A 15,496-nucleotide genomic window follows, 5' to 3' on the forward strand; every position below is an offset into this window, starting at 1 on the left:
TCATTTAGGTTGTAAAAGACCCTTAAGATCATCAAGTCCAACCATAAACCTAACACTGCCAAGTCCACTACTAAACCATGTCCCTAAGCACCACATCTACACGTCTTTTAAATACCTCCAAGGACGGTGACTGAACCACTTCCCTGGGCAGCCTGGTCCAGTGCTTGATAACCCTTTTGGTGAAGAAATTTTTCCTAATATTGAATCTAAACCTCCCCTGGTGCATCTTGAGGCCATTTCCTCTCGTCCTATCACTTGTTAGCTGGGAGAAGAGACCAACCCCCACCTCAATACAACCTCCTTCCAGGTAGTTGTAGAGAGCGAGAAGGTCTCTCCTCAGCCTCCTTTTCAATGCATGCAGTTTCTCTTCTGATGCAGGTGAGAGTGATTTGTTCATTTTAATGTGCACTAAAAGAGTATAGTGGGGGAAGGGCGGCAGGTAGCACTTTAACAGCGTATTTCCAGAAATAAAACCACCTGTTTCCTTGCTTTACCATTTTCCTGTGCTTCTGAGAATGATTATGTAAACAAATTCATATTGTAGCTTCATCTTCACTGTTAATGCAAACTTCAAATACACCTTTAGGTTGCAGCAGCTGCATCGTATCTAGTGCTTCGGAAGGGAAAGGTGGGAGGGAAAAGCTAACAACAGTAGCAAAAGCAAGGTGCTGGACTGAAATAGGCAAACTCATTGCCTGTTTTCTTTTTTTCTCTACCTTAACATTTTTTCTCTACATTCTCTACATTTTCTACATTTCTCTACATTCTGTGTTGTGAGGTAGCACAAAACAGTGATAGCATTTTGAGGTTAGGTACCCTTCATTATCTGACTTTGCTGAAGTAGAAACACATCATTTATGGATTAATGGATTTCTCTTTTCCCCAAAGAAAATAGGTGAGATTTTGAATTAATAAAATAAATTCTTTACCTTTGACCTGCAGTGTACTTTTTACTTCCACCATTTCTAAGTGCAATCACCTGACCAAAAAATAGTTATATTGATTCACAGTCTTGTATATATGAACCTTCAATCAGGAAGATCATATTTAAGCTGTTTTAACACAAATGTTCCAAGTTAAAAGCTGACGCAACAGATCAAATAATTTTTAGTTAACATATTTAAGAATTAGCAATGGCCTTCAGTAGATAAGTTTATGTATGTATTTTTTCCTAGTAATTTTGTTGCTCTCTTTTCCTGCAGTCAAGAGGTATTTTACTTTAGGGTTCATTCTGGCTTGGAAGGCCATGAGCTTTGAATAGAAGGGAAAAAATAAATACATTAGCCCTTCTCAGTCACTGCACATGCTTTCAAGAAGTTTTTGGCTTACTGCATTTACACTGTACAGAGCATGTCCATGTTTTTCCTTTCAGTTTTCTCCCTACCAGGGTCTGACGAAGTTTTGGGAAAGAAAACAATGAGGAATGAACCATGTGAATTGTGGTGTACTGTCATTTGAGTACTTCCTTTTTATACCAAAAAGAATTCAGCATTATAATGTCCTTTAAGCAGAGGATGATTTCTGTAGCACCATTCTCTGTGTTCTGTAAACCATTCTCTGTGTTCTTTGCCTAATAGGACTTGCAGGCCCAAGATAGAGCTCACCGAATTGGTCAGCAGAATGAAGTTCGAGTCCTGCGACTGTGCACTGTGAACAGTGTGGAAGAGAAAATACTTGCTGCTGCGAAGTATAAGCTGAACGTAGATCAAAAAGTTATTCAGGCTGGAATGTTTGATCAGAAATCTTCGAGCCATGAAAGGAGAGCCTTCCTACAGGCTATATTGGAGCATGAAGAAGAAAATGAGGTATGGTAGTTAGAAATAATCAGTAGGAGGATGTTTCAGGAAGTACTGAGTCATTTTTTTCATCAGTTACAAAGATTGTAATCTCCTTTGAAATTAGAAATGTCATCATATTCTTATCATCCAGTCAAAGAAACAACTTCATTTTTCTCTCTTTTTTTTGGTCACAGTAATAGGTTATAAGGTAATGGTTATGATGTAATGGTTATGATTAAATCTTAGTGTAGAATTAGGCATTGTAACTCAAACCCATTCCACCCTTTCATAATTTTGACAAAAAATTGTATTCAAATAAAAGATTTTTTTCCAAAACAGATCATAAAACAGTTCCTAAATCCAGTTTATGTGTTAAACTAGGTAATCTGATTTTCAGACATACTGAGCAACTAGCACTACCTAGGTTCAATCATGAAAGACCCTGCTTACTGTGCTTCTTTTGGATCCTGGGAGGTACTTAAGATCTGCTTTGATGTGCTTTGAGCTTAGGGCAAGCCAGCAAAATAACTTTCTTTCTGGTGCTGTGTCCAACCTGGACTTCTGGTTACAACTTCCTCTTCAAGAAAGAATTAGCTGTTTAAAACCAGCTGTCAAGTCTTTCCTTAAAATAGAGGGAAGTGAGGCTATAGAATCACTGGCAGTATGTACCTGTCTTTTCATTGTGTTCTTCTCTGGAATTGTGGTCATGGAATGGTGAGCCCCTTCTTTTGCTTGTCACTGCAGACTCTTCTCTTAACGTGAACAAAATTCAGCATTTGGATGAAAGCTGCATTTGGGAGAGAGCGTGTAAAAGTACAAATTATAGTGAAGACACACACAAAAAAATCCCATTCTGCAATGACTTTTTCCCACCTTGAAAATATCCTGGTTAAAGATGCAGAGATTTCAAGTGTAATCTTGCCTCTGAGTATGCCTTGTACGTCTGAATATGGTGCACACTGAACGAAAAGATTCTATGGTCTGTGTTTTACAGGCATCCTTCATTATGTGGTGTAAAGTTTCAAAGACCAAGGAGTTCACTTCTTCAATAATTAACCCTTTTGTGTAAACTCTTTGTCTTGTTGTGCATTTAGAAAAAGCTAGTACATCATTAAGACAGAATTTTGTATTGTTGTTCTAGCATTTTTCATAAGAAATGAAAGAAGAGTGAAAACCAGTTTTATCAGTAATTGTCTTTTATTTAGAGTCTGAATGCAGAAATCGGATAAGATATATGTACCATTTTTTATTAAGTAAAACTGTAGTTCTCAAGCAGCCAACATCGTCTATATGAGTAGACAGATTAACTTGAAACCAATAGAAATTTTCAGTAAGCCTGTGGATTTGTTTTTAAAATTGACATAATTTTGTTATGTTTTCAAAGCCCTAGAAATCATTTATCTGAAAATGTTTCCAAAGTCAGGACTGTATTCAGGCCAACTTGACATGCCTTATTTCATAGATGACTTCAGAGCAATCTGCTTCTTGTGTGTTGTTCAAATACACTTGGTCTGCTGTCCTGAAGCAAGCACAGATTTAACCAAGGTTTGTTTGCCATAACCCAGCATCAGTCTTTAAAGCAAGCATTGGTATTGCAGTCTGACTGTTAGGAGTCAGACTGAAGCTGAAGCTTTCAAGTAAAATTTCTTTGTGAACAGAGACTATGCGAAACTTTGCCCAAACACTGAAACTGCTGAGGGAGTAAGAGGGATTGAATTTGCACTGTCCTTCACTGGTCAGCCATTGCTTCTTCATTGCAGCAGCCTAGAAACAAAATTTGAGTATCAAATGAGAGATTGACAAGAAAAAGTAAATCTCTCAGTTAAAAGTTATTAATGTCAAAACAACTTTGACTTGCAAATACGGACTAGCACATCTAACAAAGAGATTGTTTAGTGACCACATAGTTAAATATTCCCATGCTAAGCATGCTTTAAACTTGCATATCAAAGCTTTTCACACTTGTATGTAGAGCACCATATTCTATTTGTACTTTCTTAGTAGTTTTCATAAATTCAACATCAAAACTCCCGTTATTTTTCTTTCTTCTTTCCTCTCCTTTTTGCTCTGTTTTTTCTTTTAGCAGTACTAGATAAAGCAAAGAGATAATTTCTGGGTAGTTAGAAAGATATATTAGAACAATAGGAATGTATGACAGGTGATTAGAAGTAACTTGTTCATGGAGGCATTTTTTGTTGGCACTGGTGTTTATAAATTTTTCTTCTGTCAAGTTTACCTGGTTGGCAATGGGATTATTCAGACTAACGACAGATGATGTGGGCACTGTTGTTACAGCTTCTGCTGTGGGATCCCTTATTTTTTTCAGGTCACAAGTTGCTCTGTTTGACATGATAAGGAAGCATGTGAAACTTTAATGAGGTTCACATTCTTCACTGATCATGAAAGAAGGGATCTGTATTCTTTTTTCCTCTGTGCATGTAACTATGTAACTTCCTTTTCTTGAACGTTGAAGGAGTACTGACTAGAAGTGAGAAGAAGTAGCTCTCTATCATTTTCCCAGTTGCTTTCTTCATGTTAAAATTTAAATTATATGTACATTAAGGTACAGAGGTGTTTGTTGGAAATTGCATTAAGAACTGTATTTTTTTCTGAGGTGTAGAAATCTTGCCCGTGGAGGGAAAATAAGATGTGTGGCTGTAGATAAAGGCCTTTTCTGTTTATTTCTGGGAAAAAAAGAAAGCTACAGAATGTTAGGTTTTTTGGGTGCTGTATGCAGCATTCTGTACTCCCATTTCACTGAATACAAAACATGAGTTTTCATGAAAAATTCTAGGTCTGCAGCATACTGTAACATAGGTTCAGTAAGCCTTATGTAGAAACCAGTCTGTAGTTTTATTGTTTTGCTTGACCTGTTGTCAGATTTGAAATGCCATGTGTTTTCAAAGTAATTCGGGGAGGGAGACTGAACATTGTGGACTCTGATTGTGTTAAAATGGGTACCATAGCTGTTCAGCTTTAACATTTTTAGTTGAATTCTACAGTTCTAAATTGCTTTTCCAAGGACTGTTTCTGGTTTTATGAAATAATTCATTTTGTCTGAAGTCAGAGGTTCACATCTCAATTTGTAAGCAGATAATGGTCAAGAGAAAGAGGGATTCAGCAGGGTTTTTTTCCAGTATAATGGCGTTTCCTTTTTTTCATTTAACCAGGACCTTTTCTTTCTCCTTGCTTTGACAGCAAAGACCTCATAACGCAGAATGATATTTCTGAGGAGTACTGTAGAACAGCAGAACGGAAATGCATGTATTTTAACTGAAACACTAACTGTGCTTCTGACCCAGGAAAACCACAACCCAAAATTTCCTGGTTGCATATTTGCTCATTTCCTCATTCTCAATTTATGAAGATGGTAATATGTCCCAATCTTCTCTCGAATTATGTCTATTTTGTGTTACTTTGAATAGCTGAACACCTTAAAAAGTTTTAGTTTCATTTTGAGTGTTTCACACGTGTTGTGACAGAAGGAGGGTCAGCGCAACACTGATCTGATGGAGGCTGTTACTTCAAGTTGCATGTAGCTTCTTTCTAATACCTTTATTGATCTGTGTAACCAGGAGGAAGATGAAGTTCCTGATGATGAGACTCTGAATCAGATGATTGCTCGACGTGAAGAGGAATTTGATCTCTTTATGGTAAGAATGATATGATTGTAAGTAGAATGTCTTCTCTTGTGTTTTTAACAAAGGCCTTAACCTTTTGTCATTAAAATTTTGGAAAATTTTGTTGGAGAAATAAGCTTTATTTACTTGCATTGTTTATCTGAGGAAAGCAGGGTAGTCTACTTAAATACAGAGTTCCTCATGTGACAGAAAGACTTCAGAGATCCTTGCGGATGCTATAGTGGAACAGTGCCAATCTGGAGGAAGAGTCTGGCGCGACCTGAGAAATTTACAGTGCAAAACTGATAGTCACAGTTTGGCTTGCTAATTCTACAACATACTCTTATTTTGCAACATTTCTTCTGACTTTTGGGCTATGATATTGGCAAGGACAACTACAGGAGCTTAACAAAATAGTAAATTAGTAGACTGACAGTGCTGTTTTCTTTGTGAGTTAACTGGGGTTTGCTGATGGTTTTGTCAAGGGCCCAGTTAGCTGCATATCTGCTGCTACAACTGTTGAACAGTTACCGAAGTAGAGCTAGTGACAGTGGTTCAGTGATGGAATAATTGGTCCAACAGGTCCAACACTGATGGAATAATTATTAAAATGTCAGTATAGGCATGGCTCTTGCCTTCTAGTGTGCATACAATGTGAGGATTGCTGGAGGACTTTTGACACAGCAACAGGAGAATACTTAAGTACTGAAGACAAAGCACCATCCCCTCTAATTCTACAGACGCTGCTTTGTTCTGCAAGGTGGAACAAGACAGACACTCATATGTGGATGAATGAAAGTGTATCACACTTGTAAATTAAAGTGTTATCCACAGGAGCAACCACTGATAGGACCACAGGTTTTTAATCCCCCACCATCTTCTGTTCAAGGATTCATCTGTAAAACTTCAGTTACACAAGTGTGCAGGGGCCCTTTTTACATAAGTGACAGTTGTTCAGGTGCACAGTTGGCAAAGACCATATTCCCCCACATGGCTGTGCCTTTTGTCATTGCTGACCTTCCAGTTTAGTCCTTTTGTGCTAAGTTTCATTTCATATTTTCTCAGAAGAACTGAAATTCCTAAAGCTAGGCTGCACAGAAAATGAGTGCTTACAGACACCCGTCTTTTTAACTTTCTTTCAGTGATTTGGGTGTAAGGAGATTTACATGACAGAAACCAAGTGGTGGCCATTTGATCCAAAACTCAAACGGAATAATTTCAGCCAAATTATTGGCTGAAAGTACCCTGAGTTCTGTGAAAGTGGATTTGCTACTGGAAAAAGCTTCTCAGTACTTCTCCTTTAGACCCAGAAGGAAAGAACCAATCCATGGATTGAAAGTAGTTGATGAATTTATGTCCGTTTGCAGGAAATTTCTACAACTTCATCTTTTTGGGTTAAGTTTGAAGTCTATTACCAGCCATTCAGTAAAACAGTTGAGGGGCCTAGAGTGAAGACAGTTTTAGCACTGTGTGGGCTGAATTTATGTTTTTCATATTAATTTACATGGAAGTTTTTAAGAGAGAGTAGAGAGTTTGTAGTAGGTAATAAAAATTTGAAGATGCAAAGCTAATATGCTTTGAAAGCTGGGGTTTGAAAATACTTAAGATAGAAACAGCAAAGTTAAATATTAATGTCTAAGAAATAGTTTTAATTGTTAACAAAGAATTTGTTTTTCATTTTAGTAAACTGTTTAATTATAAAAGAAAAGTCTGAAAAACAAATTTGGCAGTCAGGGTTGTTTGTCTTCTTTTTGTCAATATTTTAGGTCTTGCATAGTCAGATAAAGAGCACAAAGATAGGTTTGTGTTCTCCTTACCTCAGTGATACCTCATTCCCTCTGTTAAGGTTGTGCAGATATAATCAGAATTCAGAAAACTGCAATATCCAAGAAAAATGTATTTTGGTTTGTTCATTTAACTAGGCCTAGAGGTGTAAAAGCATATATTTTGCTTATTTAAAGTGAGCAGTTCCAAAACAATAGGCAAGAGGGCAGATCGGTTCCTTGAGAAGCTGTTCTGTGGTTGCTTTTCAGGTTAGAAGTGTTCCTTGACATAGATCTGAGATGTAGCTGTAGAACTAAATGCACTGTTCAGAAGGAGGATGTGTACGAGTGGACTTTGCTCCCCTGACTTTTAGAGGCTCTGCATATATAACAATAGGTAAAAACTCTAGGTAGCCTTAAACCTCACGCTGTCCTACTTTTGCATTCAGTGCAAATGATGGCACTTCATCGCATAGTAAAAAAGTCTACAAAATATTCAGAGAAAAGTCAGTGTATCGATGTGATCTGTACAACTCTTGCCATTTCATAATAGTGTGCTTCAACAAGTGTTACTCTTCCTGGAAAAAAATTCAAGTTATTTTTAATGTTATATTTACTTAAAGATTCCTGATGTAAAAACTGCCTTTCAAGTGGAAGAGTGGCCTTTCGAGGAAGCCCTCTCACCAAAATGGGTGCCAGTGCTCCAGTTGTGCTAATAACAGTTTATCTCCTTGAATCCACAATGGCAATATAGCAGCAACTGAGTGTATAAATTATTGGTTTTACACTGAGTGGCTTGGGTGGTTTTTTTTTAAGGACTATTTTAATTATAATTTGGGAAGTTTAAGATAACCATTCACAGTTCACAGGACAGCAGTGCTCTGTGTTTTTTCTAAACTGGAAGTTTTAGGTTTGAGTGTACCAACACTTGAGTGTACCAAGTAAGTTCTTCACTTATGTGTAAGCATTGGTAGCGTAGGACTTCTTGATTTCCAGCATTTAGGCCTCATTGAGGACAGTGTAAATACAATTACTTTTTTAGTTACAATAAAATAAGGTAGATCTGGTTTGGAAATACATGTTTTGGTAAGACATGGGAAGATAGGACCAGAGGTTTCCCAGAGATAAAAGTGGTTTGAGTAATATCCTAAGAAAAAACAAATGGCTGCTTTTATCTCTTACATCTCAGATTAACTGAGAGTGTCTTTAATTTTCCTTCCCAAGTGCTTTTATTTCAGAAAACAGCTATTAAAATATACTACTTTTGTGTTCAGTCTTTGTCTTAGAGATAGAAACATGGTCATCAGGATAAAAAATGAAGTTTCAACATTCACCTCATATACTTAATATCATTATAATATGATGTCCCTGACTTCACTGAAGTTCTCTGCTAAATAATAGAGAAATCTATCCCATCTATCCTGTTTGGGCCTTCTCTCAGTGCAGCTTGCTGGTTGCCAAGTAAACCAAGCCACATGTCTGGCTTGAATGAAACATTTTTTGAAATTAATTCAGATTGAATGAGATGTTGTTTAAAAGGTGAAATATGCAAGTGTGCTATAAAAAACTAAAGGCTATACAGCCCATTCATCATTGTCTGAGGTAATGAAGGGTAGGGAAAACCCACATGTATTTATAGTTGCTTCTTGAATGTAGTTGGACCTGCAAACTGAAGACACACATCTTACATTCTGCTTTTCACTGAGTTTAGAAACCAGATAGGGCACCAGACAGGATGATGAGGACCATTTGTAAGACGCTGTGCCTGAGGTAGTATTTTGGGAATGCTTGTATTTGAGAAGTGCCAAGATGAGAGAAGATTCAGCATATTCAATGGTGCCATCATTAAGCCTCAGTTAGTAAATCTGGCTGGATTTGAGCTGCACCTATAGATAGAAAATACCTCTGAATTTATGCATGTCTGTGTCTTGGCTAGGGGTGTAAAAGGATAATACATTTAGTTGGCATCCTGTATAAGTGCAGCATCATGCACAGAAAGGGAGGGGTCTGCACATAATTGAGAATGCTTTTTACAAATGTTTACTGGCCAAAGCAGTAGCTTGTTCTGATGCTACAGCCAATTTTGGTGCCAGTCTATTTATGTTATTTTTTCAAATATGAAAATTAAATGCTTGGTGGCCATCTGTTTGTTTTCTCTGCTTGGCAACTGCTTACTGAGTGTTTAAGTACTGTATGACTCTTCAGAAGGCCTATTTGAAAAGGGTATTTATATTATCTGATTTGGGCTACTTTAAAAAATGCAAATGAGATTCACAGGACCACTGTGAGCCTAGGTCAGCATGTAGTCAATAGACAGAGGTGGATGCTTCCCCAGGAGGATTAGAAAGCACCTCACTGATGAGTCTACAGTAGGTCATGGGAGTGTATCCTGAGTATCCATATTTGTTTTCTGAGGTAATTGCTCACCACACTTGAAATTGATTTATATGATTATTTCAATTTCAGCTTAAAGTCTTAACATTACCTTCTAATATTCTTAACACTTTACCTTATCTTACCTGATATTTTTGTATATGTTTTGACTTTGGCCTAGTACAGCAGTAAGATCAGGAAAAACTCAGTGGTTTAAGCGTGTTGGCGTTCTGGCACTGTGTAGGCAAGCTTTTCTCTGAATTTCTTAAGTCTCTCTCTTGATTCCTTTTTTCTAATACCAGCTTTTAAATTTTCTTCTTCTGATATTCAGGCTGACAAAACTAGTGTGTTTTCAGTTATTCTTTGTAGTTACATAATAATAACAACACCTTATGGCGATGTTGTCAAGGAGGACTTAGTATTTGCAGATCACATTTATGAATACAAAGAAACCATAAAACCTGTGCAAAAAGGGAAGAGAGTTATTTAATTAACACAACACAACACAACAGTGTTCTTGTGATCTGCTTTGTATCACTTACCTGCTGTGTTGTATCAGTTACTTCAGTAGAAGCTAGTTACAGAGTAGTGAACTTGACTGAAAATCAACCATCAAGTGTAGCTGCTTCTTTCTATAGTTGCATTTTAGAAGTATTTAGAAGTATTGTGGAAGGGAAATACCTGTAAAGGACTTGGTTTAAAGTTTCAAATATCATTAGATAGCCAGAAATTTCCATGGTTCACTTAATATTTGACCTTAAAACTGTTTTATCCTTTCCCAACTGCCATTGTAGCGCATGGACATGGACCGTCGCAGGGAGGATGCCAGAAACCCCAAGCGTAAGCCCCGCTTGATGGAGGAGGATGAATTACCATCCTGGATTATTAAGGATGATGCTGAAGTTGAAAGGCTTACCTGTGAAGAAGAAGAAGAGAAAATATTCGGAAGAGGATCCCGTCAACGCAGGGATGTGGACTACAGTGATGCTCTCACAGAGAAACAGTGGCTGCGGGTAAGTTGTCCTTTTTTTTTTACAGTTGACATTTATTAATTTGTGGTGGGGTTTTTTTCTTTTTGAAGGCTGCACAGTTGCACCAGGAAGAGCACAATGTAGTGGTTAAGGCAAAGATAGTCTTATTATCCAGCTTTTGCTGCTGTGTTGAAGACATAAGTAAGTTTTAAGCTGCATTGCTGAAATTTAAATTAGTGTTACTAAAAGATGAATTAGCACTATGAGAGCTTCTTATTGCAACTATTCTATTGCCATGGATCCTGACATATTTCTTACAACTTTACACCCTTTCATAAGTGTCATCTTCAAGATACATGAAGAATTCTTTTACGTTGGAGAAGACCAGTGATCAGTGTATATTACAGCTTTGTGTGCTGCAGAAGCTTAATTTTATTATTTTTTTAAATACCTGAATTTAACCCTTTTAAAAATTTGGAAACTTTCACATAAGTCTTCTTTCTGTTGTGCTGTTTCATTTCCAAGTCCTGAGCATTTTTTGGCTCCAATGCGATCAAAACCCTTGATAAATGGTATAAGAATTTCAGACCTGAAAGTAAAGATTCTAAACTTAACTCACACCAAATCTGTGATTTTGTTGTACTTGAGGATTCTTGCCGTTCTTCTGCAAAACACACATCTAATGAATTCTAATGTATGTGCCTTTTCAGAATGCTAGTAACAGGGGTGGTAAGGAGGTGTGGATTGATTGTTGGAAAGTATTTTCAAAATGAGGAAATTTGATAATGTTATGATGTCCAAAACATATAAAGTATTGTATATGTAAAACTAGTTACATGGTTTGACAGAGTAAGTTTTGTTGTAGAATAATTACAGACTTAACGCCAACATGAATATACAGTGTAGTTTTTGGGTATAATTTGCTAAAGATAGGTAGAAATCTTACCTACATCAGTTACAAACGTGATGTTTGTGAGAGTGCATTGTGCAATACTATGAATCCAGATTCTGCTGCTGTGTCAAGCTTAGGGGAGCAAAGGTTTGAATTGTACATCAGCTGTAAACCTAAGCAAGTTTATGAAACACAGGAGTTTGATACTTGACATTTTCAAGTAGTCAGTGGAGAAGAAGGACCTAAAAACATAAACTCCCATCTGGATTCTTGAACATTTACCCTTCCCTACAGTGGAAGTGCTTGCAGTATAGTGTACATCTACTCAAGGTCATTTTAAGCTAATTATTTTTAATGATGGAATACTCTGGCTATGGCAACATAGAAGTTAACTTCAGCTTGCATGTTTTGTGTCTTGAGTTGGCTCTGATATTTGTGCTTAGCGCTTTACTGTCAAAAATGGCAGCCCTAAAAAAATCATCTAATCCATCTTCCTACTCAGGGCAGCATTGGCCAGTCCTGTGTCATTTATAACAGATGTTCATCTGAGCTGTTCTTCAAGGCCTTCCCTAACAGTCAATTTAGAAGTCCACAGGGAAATGTGTTTAACTGTTTGGCTTTCCCTTATATTTTATCTGAATTTTCTTCTTGGATTTTAAACCAATTCCTTCTTGTTCTAATCAGTCTGGTCATGCAAAACAGGCTGCTACCTTTCTTTTTTAGTATTTATTTATGTCATAGAAGAGGTGTTGCCCTGTTCAGTTAATTCTCAAGGTTAACAACTACTGCTCATTCTGTCTTTTCCCGTAGTTCCTGTTTTCTAGATCACTTGATTGTTTTCACTGATTTCCCCTAGCTGTTCTATGTGTGACTGACATCTTTCTGCAAGTTTGGTCAAAAGCTAGACATCAAAATTCCAGGTGCAGCCTCATGTGAATAAGGAGGAGTTATTTTGCATAACTTCTAGGGTACTTAAACCTCACGATCCAGTATTTCATTTTCTTAACAGTAAAGCTATCGACTCGTGTTAAATTTTTGATCCAGTATACACCCTTAATCCTTTTCTCTGGATCTACTTCCTGGACAGTTTTTCAGAATCATGTTTTGTGTAGTAGATCTTTCCTTCCTGGTAAGAGGATTTAGCATATGCCCTTGTTGAATGATATCCAAGTTTTCTTCACCAAAATTATTCTGAATTTTAAGCCTGTCCTCAGGTGAACTTGTGATCAGCTTGGTGTTATTTGGAGATTTAGTGGGCATACTTTCTATTCTGTCTTCCTAAAGACACTAAAAATGCTGAAAAACACTGGACCATTTGATAAAGAGCCATTAAGGACTATTCTGAAAGCAATTTCTTACCGGTTCTGCTTTTACTTGGTAGTAATTGTTTTCATTGTTTGCTTCTGAGACTGTTGTGTGAGGCCAGGTCAGAAACCTTGCTAGTCAAGATAGTATATATACTACCCCTTTTTCAACATTGCTTGTTATTCTGTTGAGAAAATTAGTCTCCCTCCTCCTCCCTATTGAGTTGTTAAGCATGTTCTCAAATTAGCTAAGTTAAAGCTGTCAGATTGCTTCACAGTGCATTGCAGTCACTACTGTGACTCTATTGTATACATATTTTAACTTACGCTTTCACGTGGACTTGAGAGTGTGTTGAAACAAATGCAAGTGTAGGAACTACTAATACTTTTTAGACTCTTTGTTCAGAGGAATTCTGTTTGCAGTGTAACACTGCTTATGCAGGTTCAGAATAAAAACTCCTCTCCATTGGGTGGAGACTGAAGTCTAAGTCAAGTTTTCTGAGTTTTTTCATGATCTTATTTTCCACGTGTGTGTGTAAAACAGAGTTCTTTGTCACACCCATTGGCCTCCCACCACCATCACTTTTATGTCTTCTTTGAGAATTTAAGTGTTCATCTTTTCCTGTAACGGTATCTCTGGAAGATTGTAGAAAAAGCATAATAATTTTGTACAACATTTTCAAGGGAATCTCTAACTATATAAACAGATAAAATTGTGGTAGATAGTTTATAAGCATTTGTATCTTGTGGCTTTGTCACTGTAACTTGTAACAGTATCGTGCATATTGCATGAAAACTTTGAATTAATCATTTCATGTTAACTTGGATGCAGTGAACTACTTATATCAGTAAAACTGGAAAAAATAGAAGAGCCAGTAAGTTCTGAATTAGGAATGGTACTTTAATTCATAAGACATCCTTTTACCCATGTTCTGTATCATGGCACTCTCCAAAAGCAAGTATAGATACTCCTACTTTTATTGCAGTGCTACAGAAGAATGAGATTTGTTTACCAGCAGCAAGGGATGCCCCTCATTTTTTCTCTTGCTGTGGCTGCTGTTGTGGCTTTATAGCTATCTTCTCATGGGATTTTCTGGAATAAAACTTTGCATTTCCGACTATTAAGTTGGTTTCATAATATGAATATCTAGTTCTCATCTGTCTCTTTTTCTTTATGTGTCTTGGGGAAGTTGACTAGATATCTTCTTTTCCAAGGAGTTTTGCCTCAATCAGCAGTCACAACTCAGACTGTGGAGATCAGCTACCTGCTCCTTTTCAATTAGACCCTGACCCCTCTGCTGATACACCCAACACTGAAGAGTCTAGTTAAGGTCATGGCAAATCCCCACAGGATCTGCTGTATACATCAAGGTCCGTATGGATGCATGTATAGTGACCAAGTATGTCAGCTCCCTCCTTGCTAGGAGGTCAGGTACCTGAGTTTGGAAGCAGGAGACAAAATAATTACAGAAGCCAAACCTATGGACATACACAGTGCTTAGTGAGGTTGTGCTGCTGCCCTGAATAGCCTGTAATTCAATAACAGCCTCCCAGGGAAGCTGTAAGACACAAACAGGCTTCATCACTAGCTGTCGCTGCAGCCTGCTGTTCTGTAACTGTTGGCATGACAACCGTATTTCAAAAAAAAAAAAAAAAGGCAAAAACCAACCCCCCCCCCCCCAAAAAAAAAAAACCCAACAAAAACATCACAAAAAAACAACAAAAAAAAACCAGGAAGGAGGAGTTTGCTTCCTGATCCTGCAAAGCATTTATATTCTGGAAGTATTTAATGCTCTAGCAGATTCTATCCCTGCACCACTTCTAACAGGTCTGCAAAATACTTTGCTGGATCCCATGGCAGATTATTTTCTAGAGGGGTCATCTACTAAGGACTCCATTGCTTACGGCAGGCTTCAAGAATCAAAGGATTTGTTTGAGTAGTTACAAGACTCTTAAGACAGTTGCACCTGGATTCAGCTTCTCATGCAATTTAATTGCTGGCTAGGTGACATGAATAAAGTTTTATTCCCTAGTTGTGCTGTTCATTTGAAATAGCTGTGCATGTTGGCCAGGGAAACATATCTGAGTCCAAAATGAGCAGTGTCTCGTTTACCTCATGCGGACATGCAAAAGTCAACTGTTGTGAGCTACTTGTTTTGGTGATCTAAAAATTGTAAGTGAAATTCAAGCATTTGGTCTGTAATTAGTCAATCTTACTTAAATTTAAAGAAAACCAGTGCTGGCTTTCATACATACAGAATACCTGGTGAATACTGTTTAACATAATCGTGACATAAATTTTATTTGCTTTTTTGTTTATGTTTACTAACTAAGGTAAATATGTTGTATAATAAATCAAACTACCTACCAGGAAAACGTTGGGCATGTTTTCAACTATTTTCTCATCAGCTGGAACTTTACATAACTTTTTGATTTTACACACTCTCTAATAGTCTGTTAAAAGTTAGGTCTGGCATCGGAGGTCATAAAGTTGGACCAGCCTGTCACTACAACTTGACATAAATTACGAAAAGTTTTTCAGTTAGCTTTGTGTTTTCTGAGAGCTTCACTTTTATGTATACAACTTTAGAATCAATACTAAGAAGATATTTTAAGACATGGTTTTCTAAACTGTGATGGTGAAATTGATCTTAACAGTAGTCTTCATTAGATACTGAAGCAGCTGTGTGGAAAATCAGCATTACATTCGATAATTGTTTTAGCTTCACTTTTCATCTACTGGTTGTTATTTTTAATTATAATGGAGGTTTTTTATGTAGTCTATATTGGAGGCT

At 37.1% G+C, this 15,496-nt stretch overlaps 1 protein-coding gene across 6 annotated transcripts in view; it reads left to right on the forward strand.

Annotated features, from left to right (window-relative positions):
- Positions 1-15,496, forward strand: part of SMARCA2 (SWI/SNF related BAF chromatin remodeling complex subunit ATPase 2) — a 119,339-nt gene that overhangs the window by 70,982 nt on the left and 32,861 nt on the right. For all 6 annotated transcript variants that reach the window (XM_075526286.1, XM_075526285.1, XM_075526287.1 and 3 more), the window contains 3 exons: positions 1,578-1,805; positions 5,354-5,431; positions 10,329-10,547. In XM_075526286.1, the coding sequence (XP_075382401.1) occupies positions 1,578-1,805; positions 5,354-5,431; positions 10,329-10,547 (525 nt within the window). The remainder of the gene's footprint in view (positions 1-1,577; positions 1,806-5,353; positions 5,432-10,328; positions 10,548-15,496) is intronic.

Source organism: Mycteria americana, chromosome Z, assembly GCF_035582795.1.
Source record: "Mycteria americana isolate JAX WOST 10 ecotype Jacksonville Zoo and Gardens chromosome Z, USCA_MyAme_1.0, whole genome shotgun sequence".
Classification (NCBI taxonomy): Eukaryota; Metazoa; Chordata; class Aves; order Ciconiiformes; family Ciconiidae; genus Mycteria; species Mycteria americana.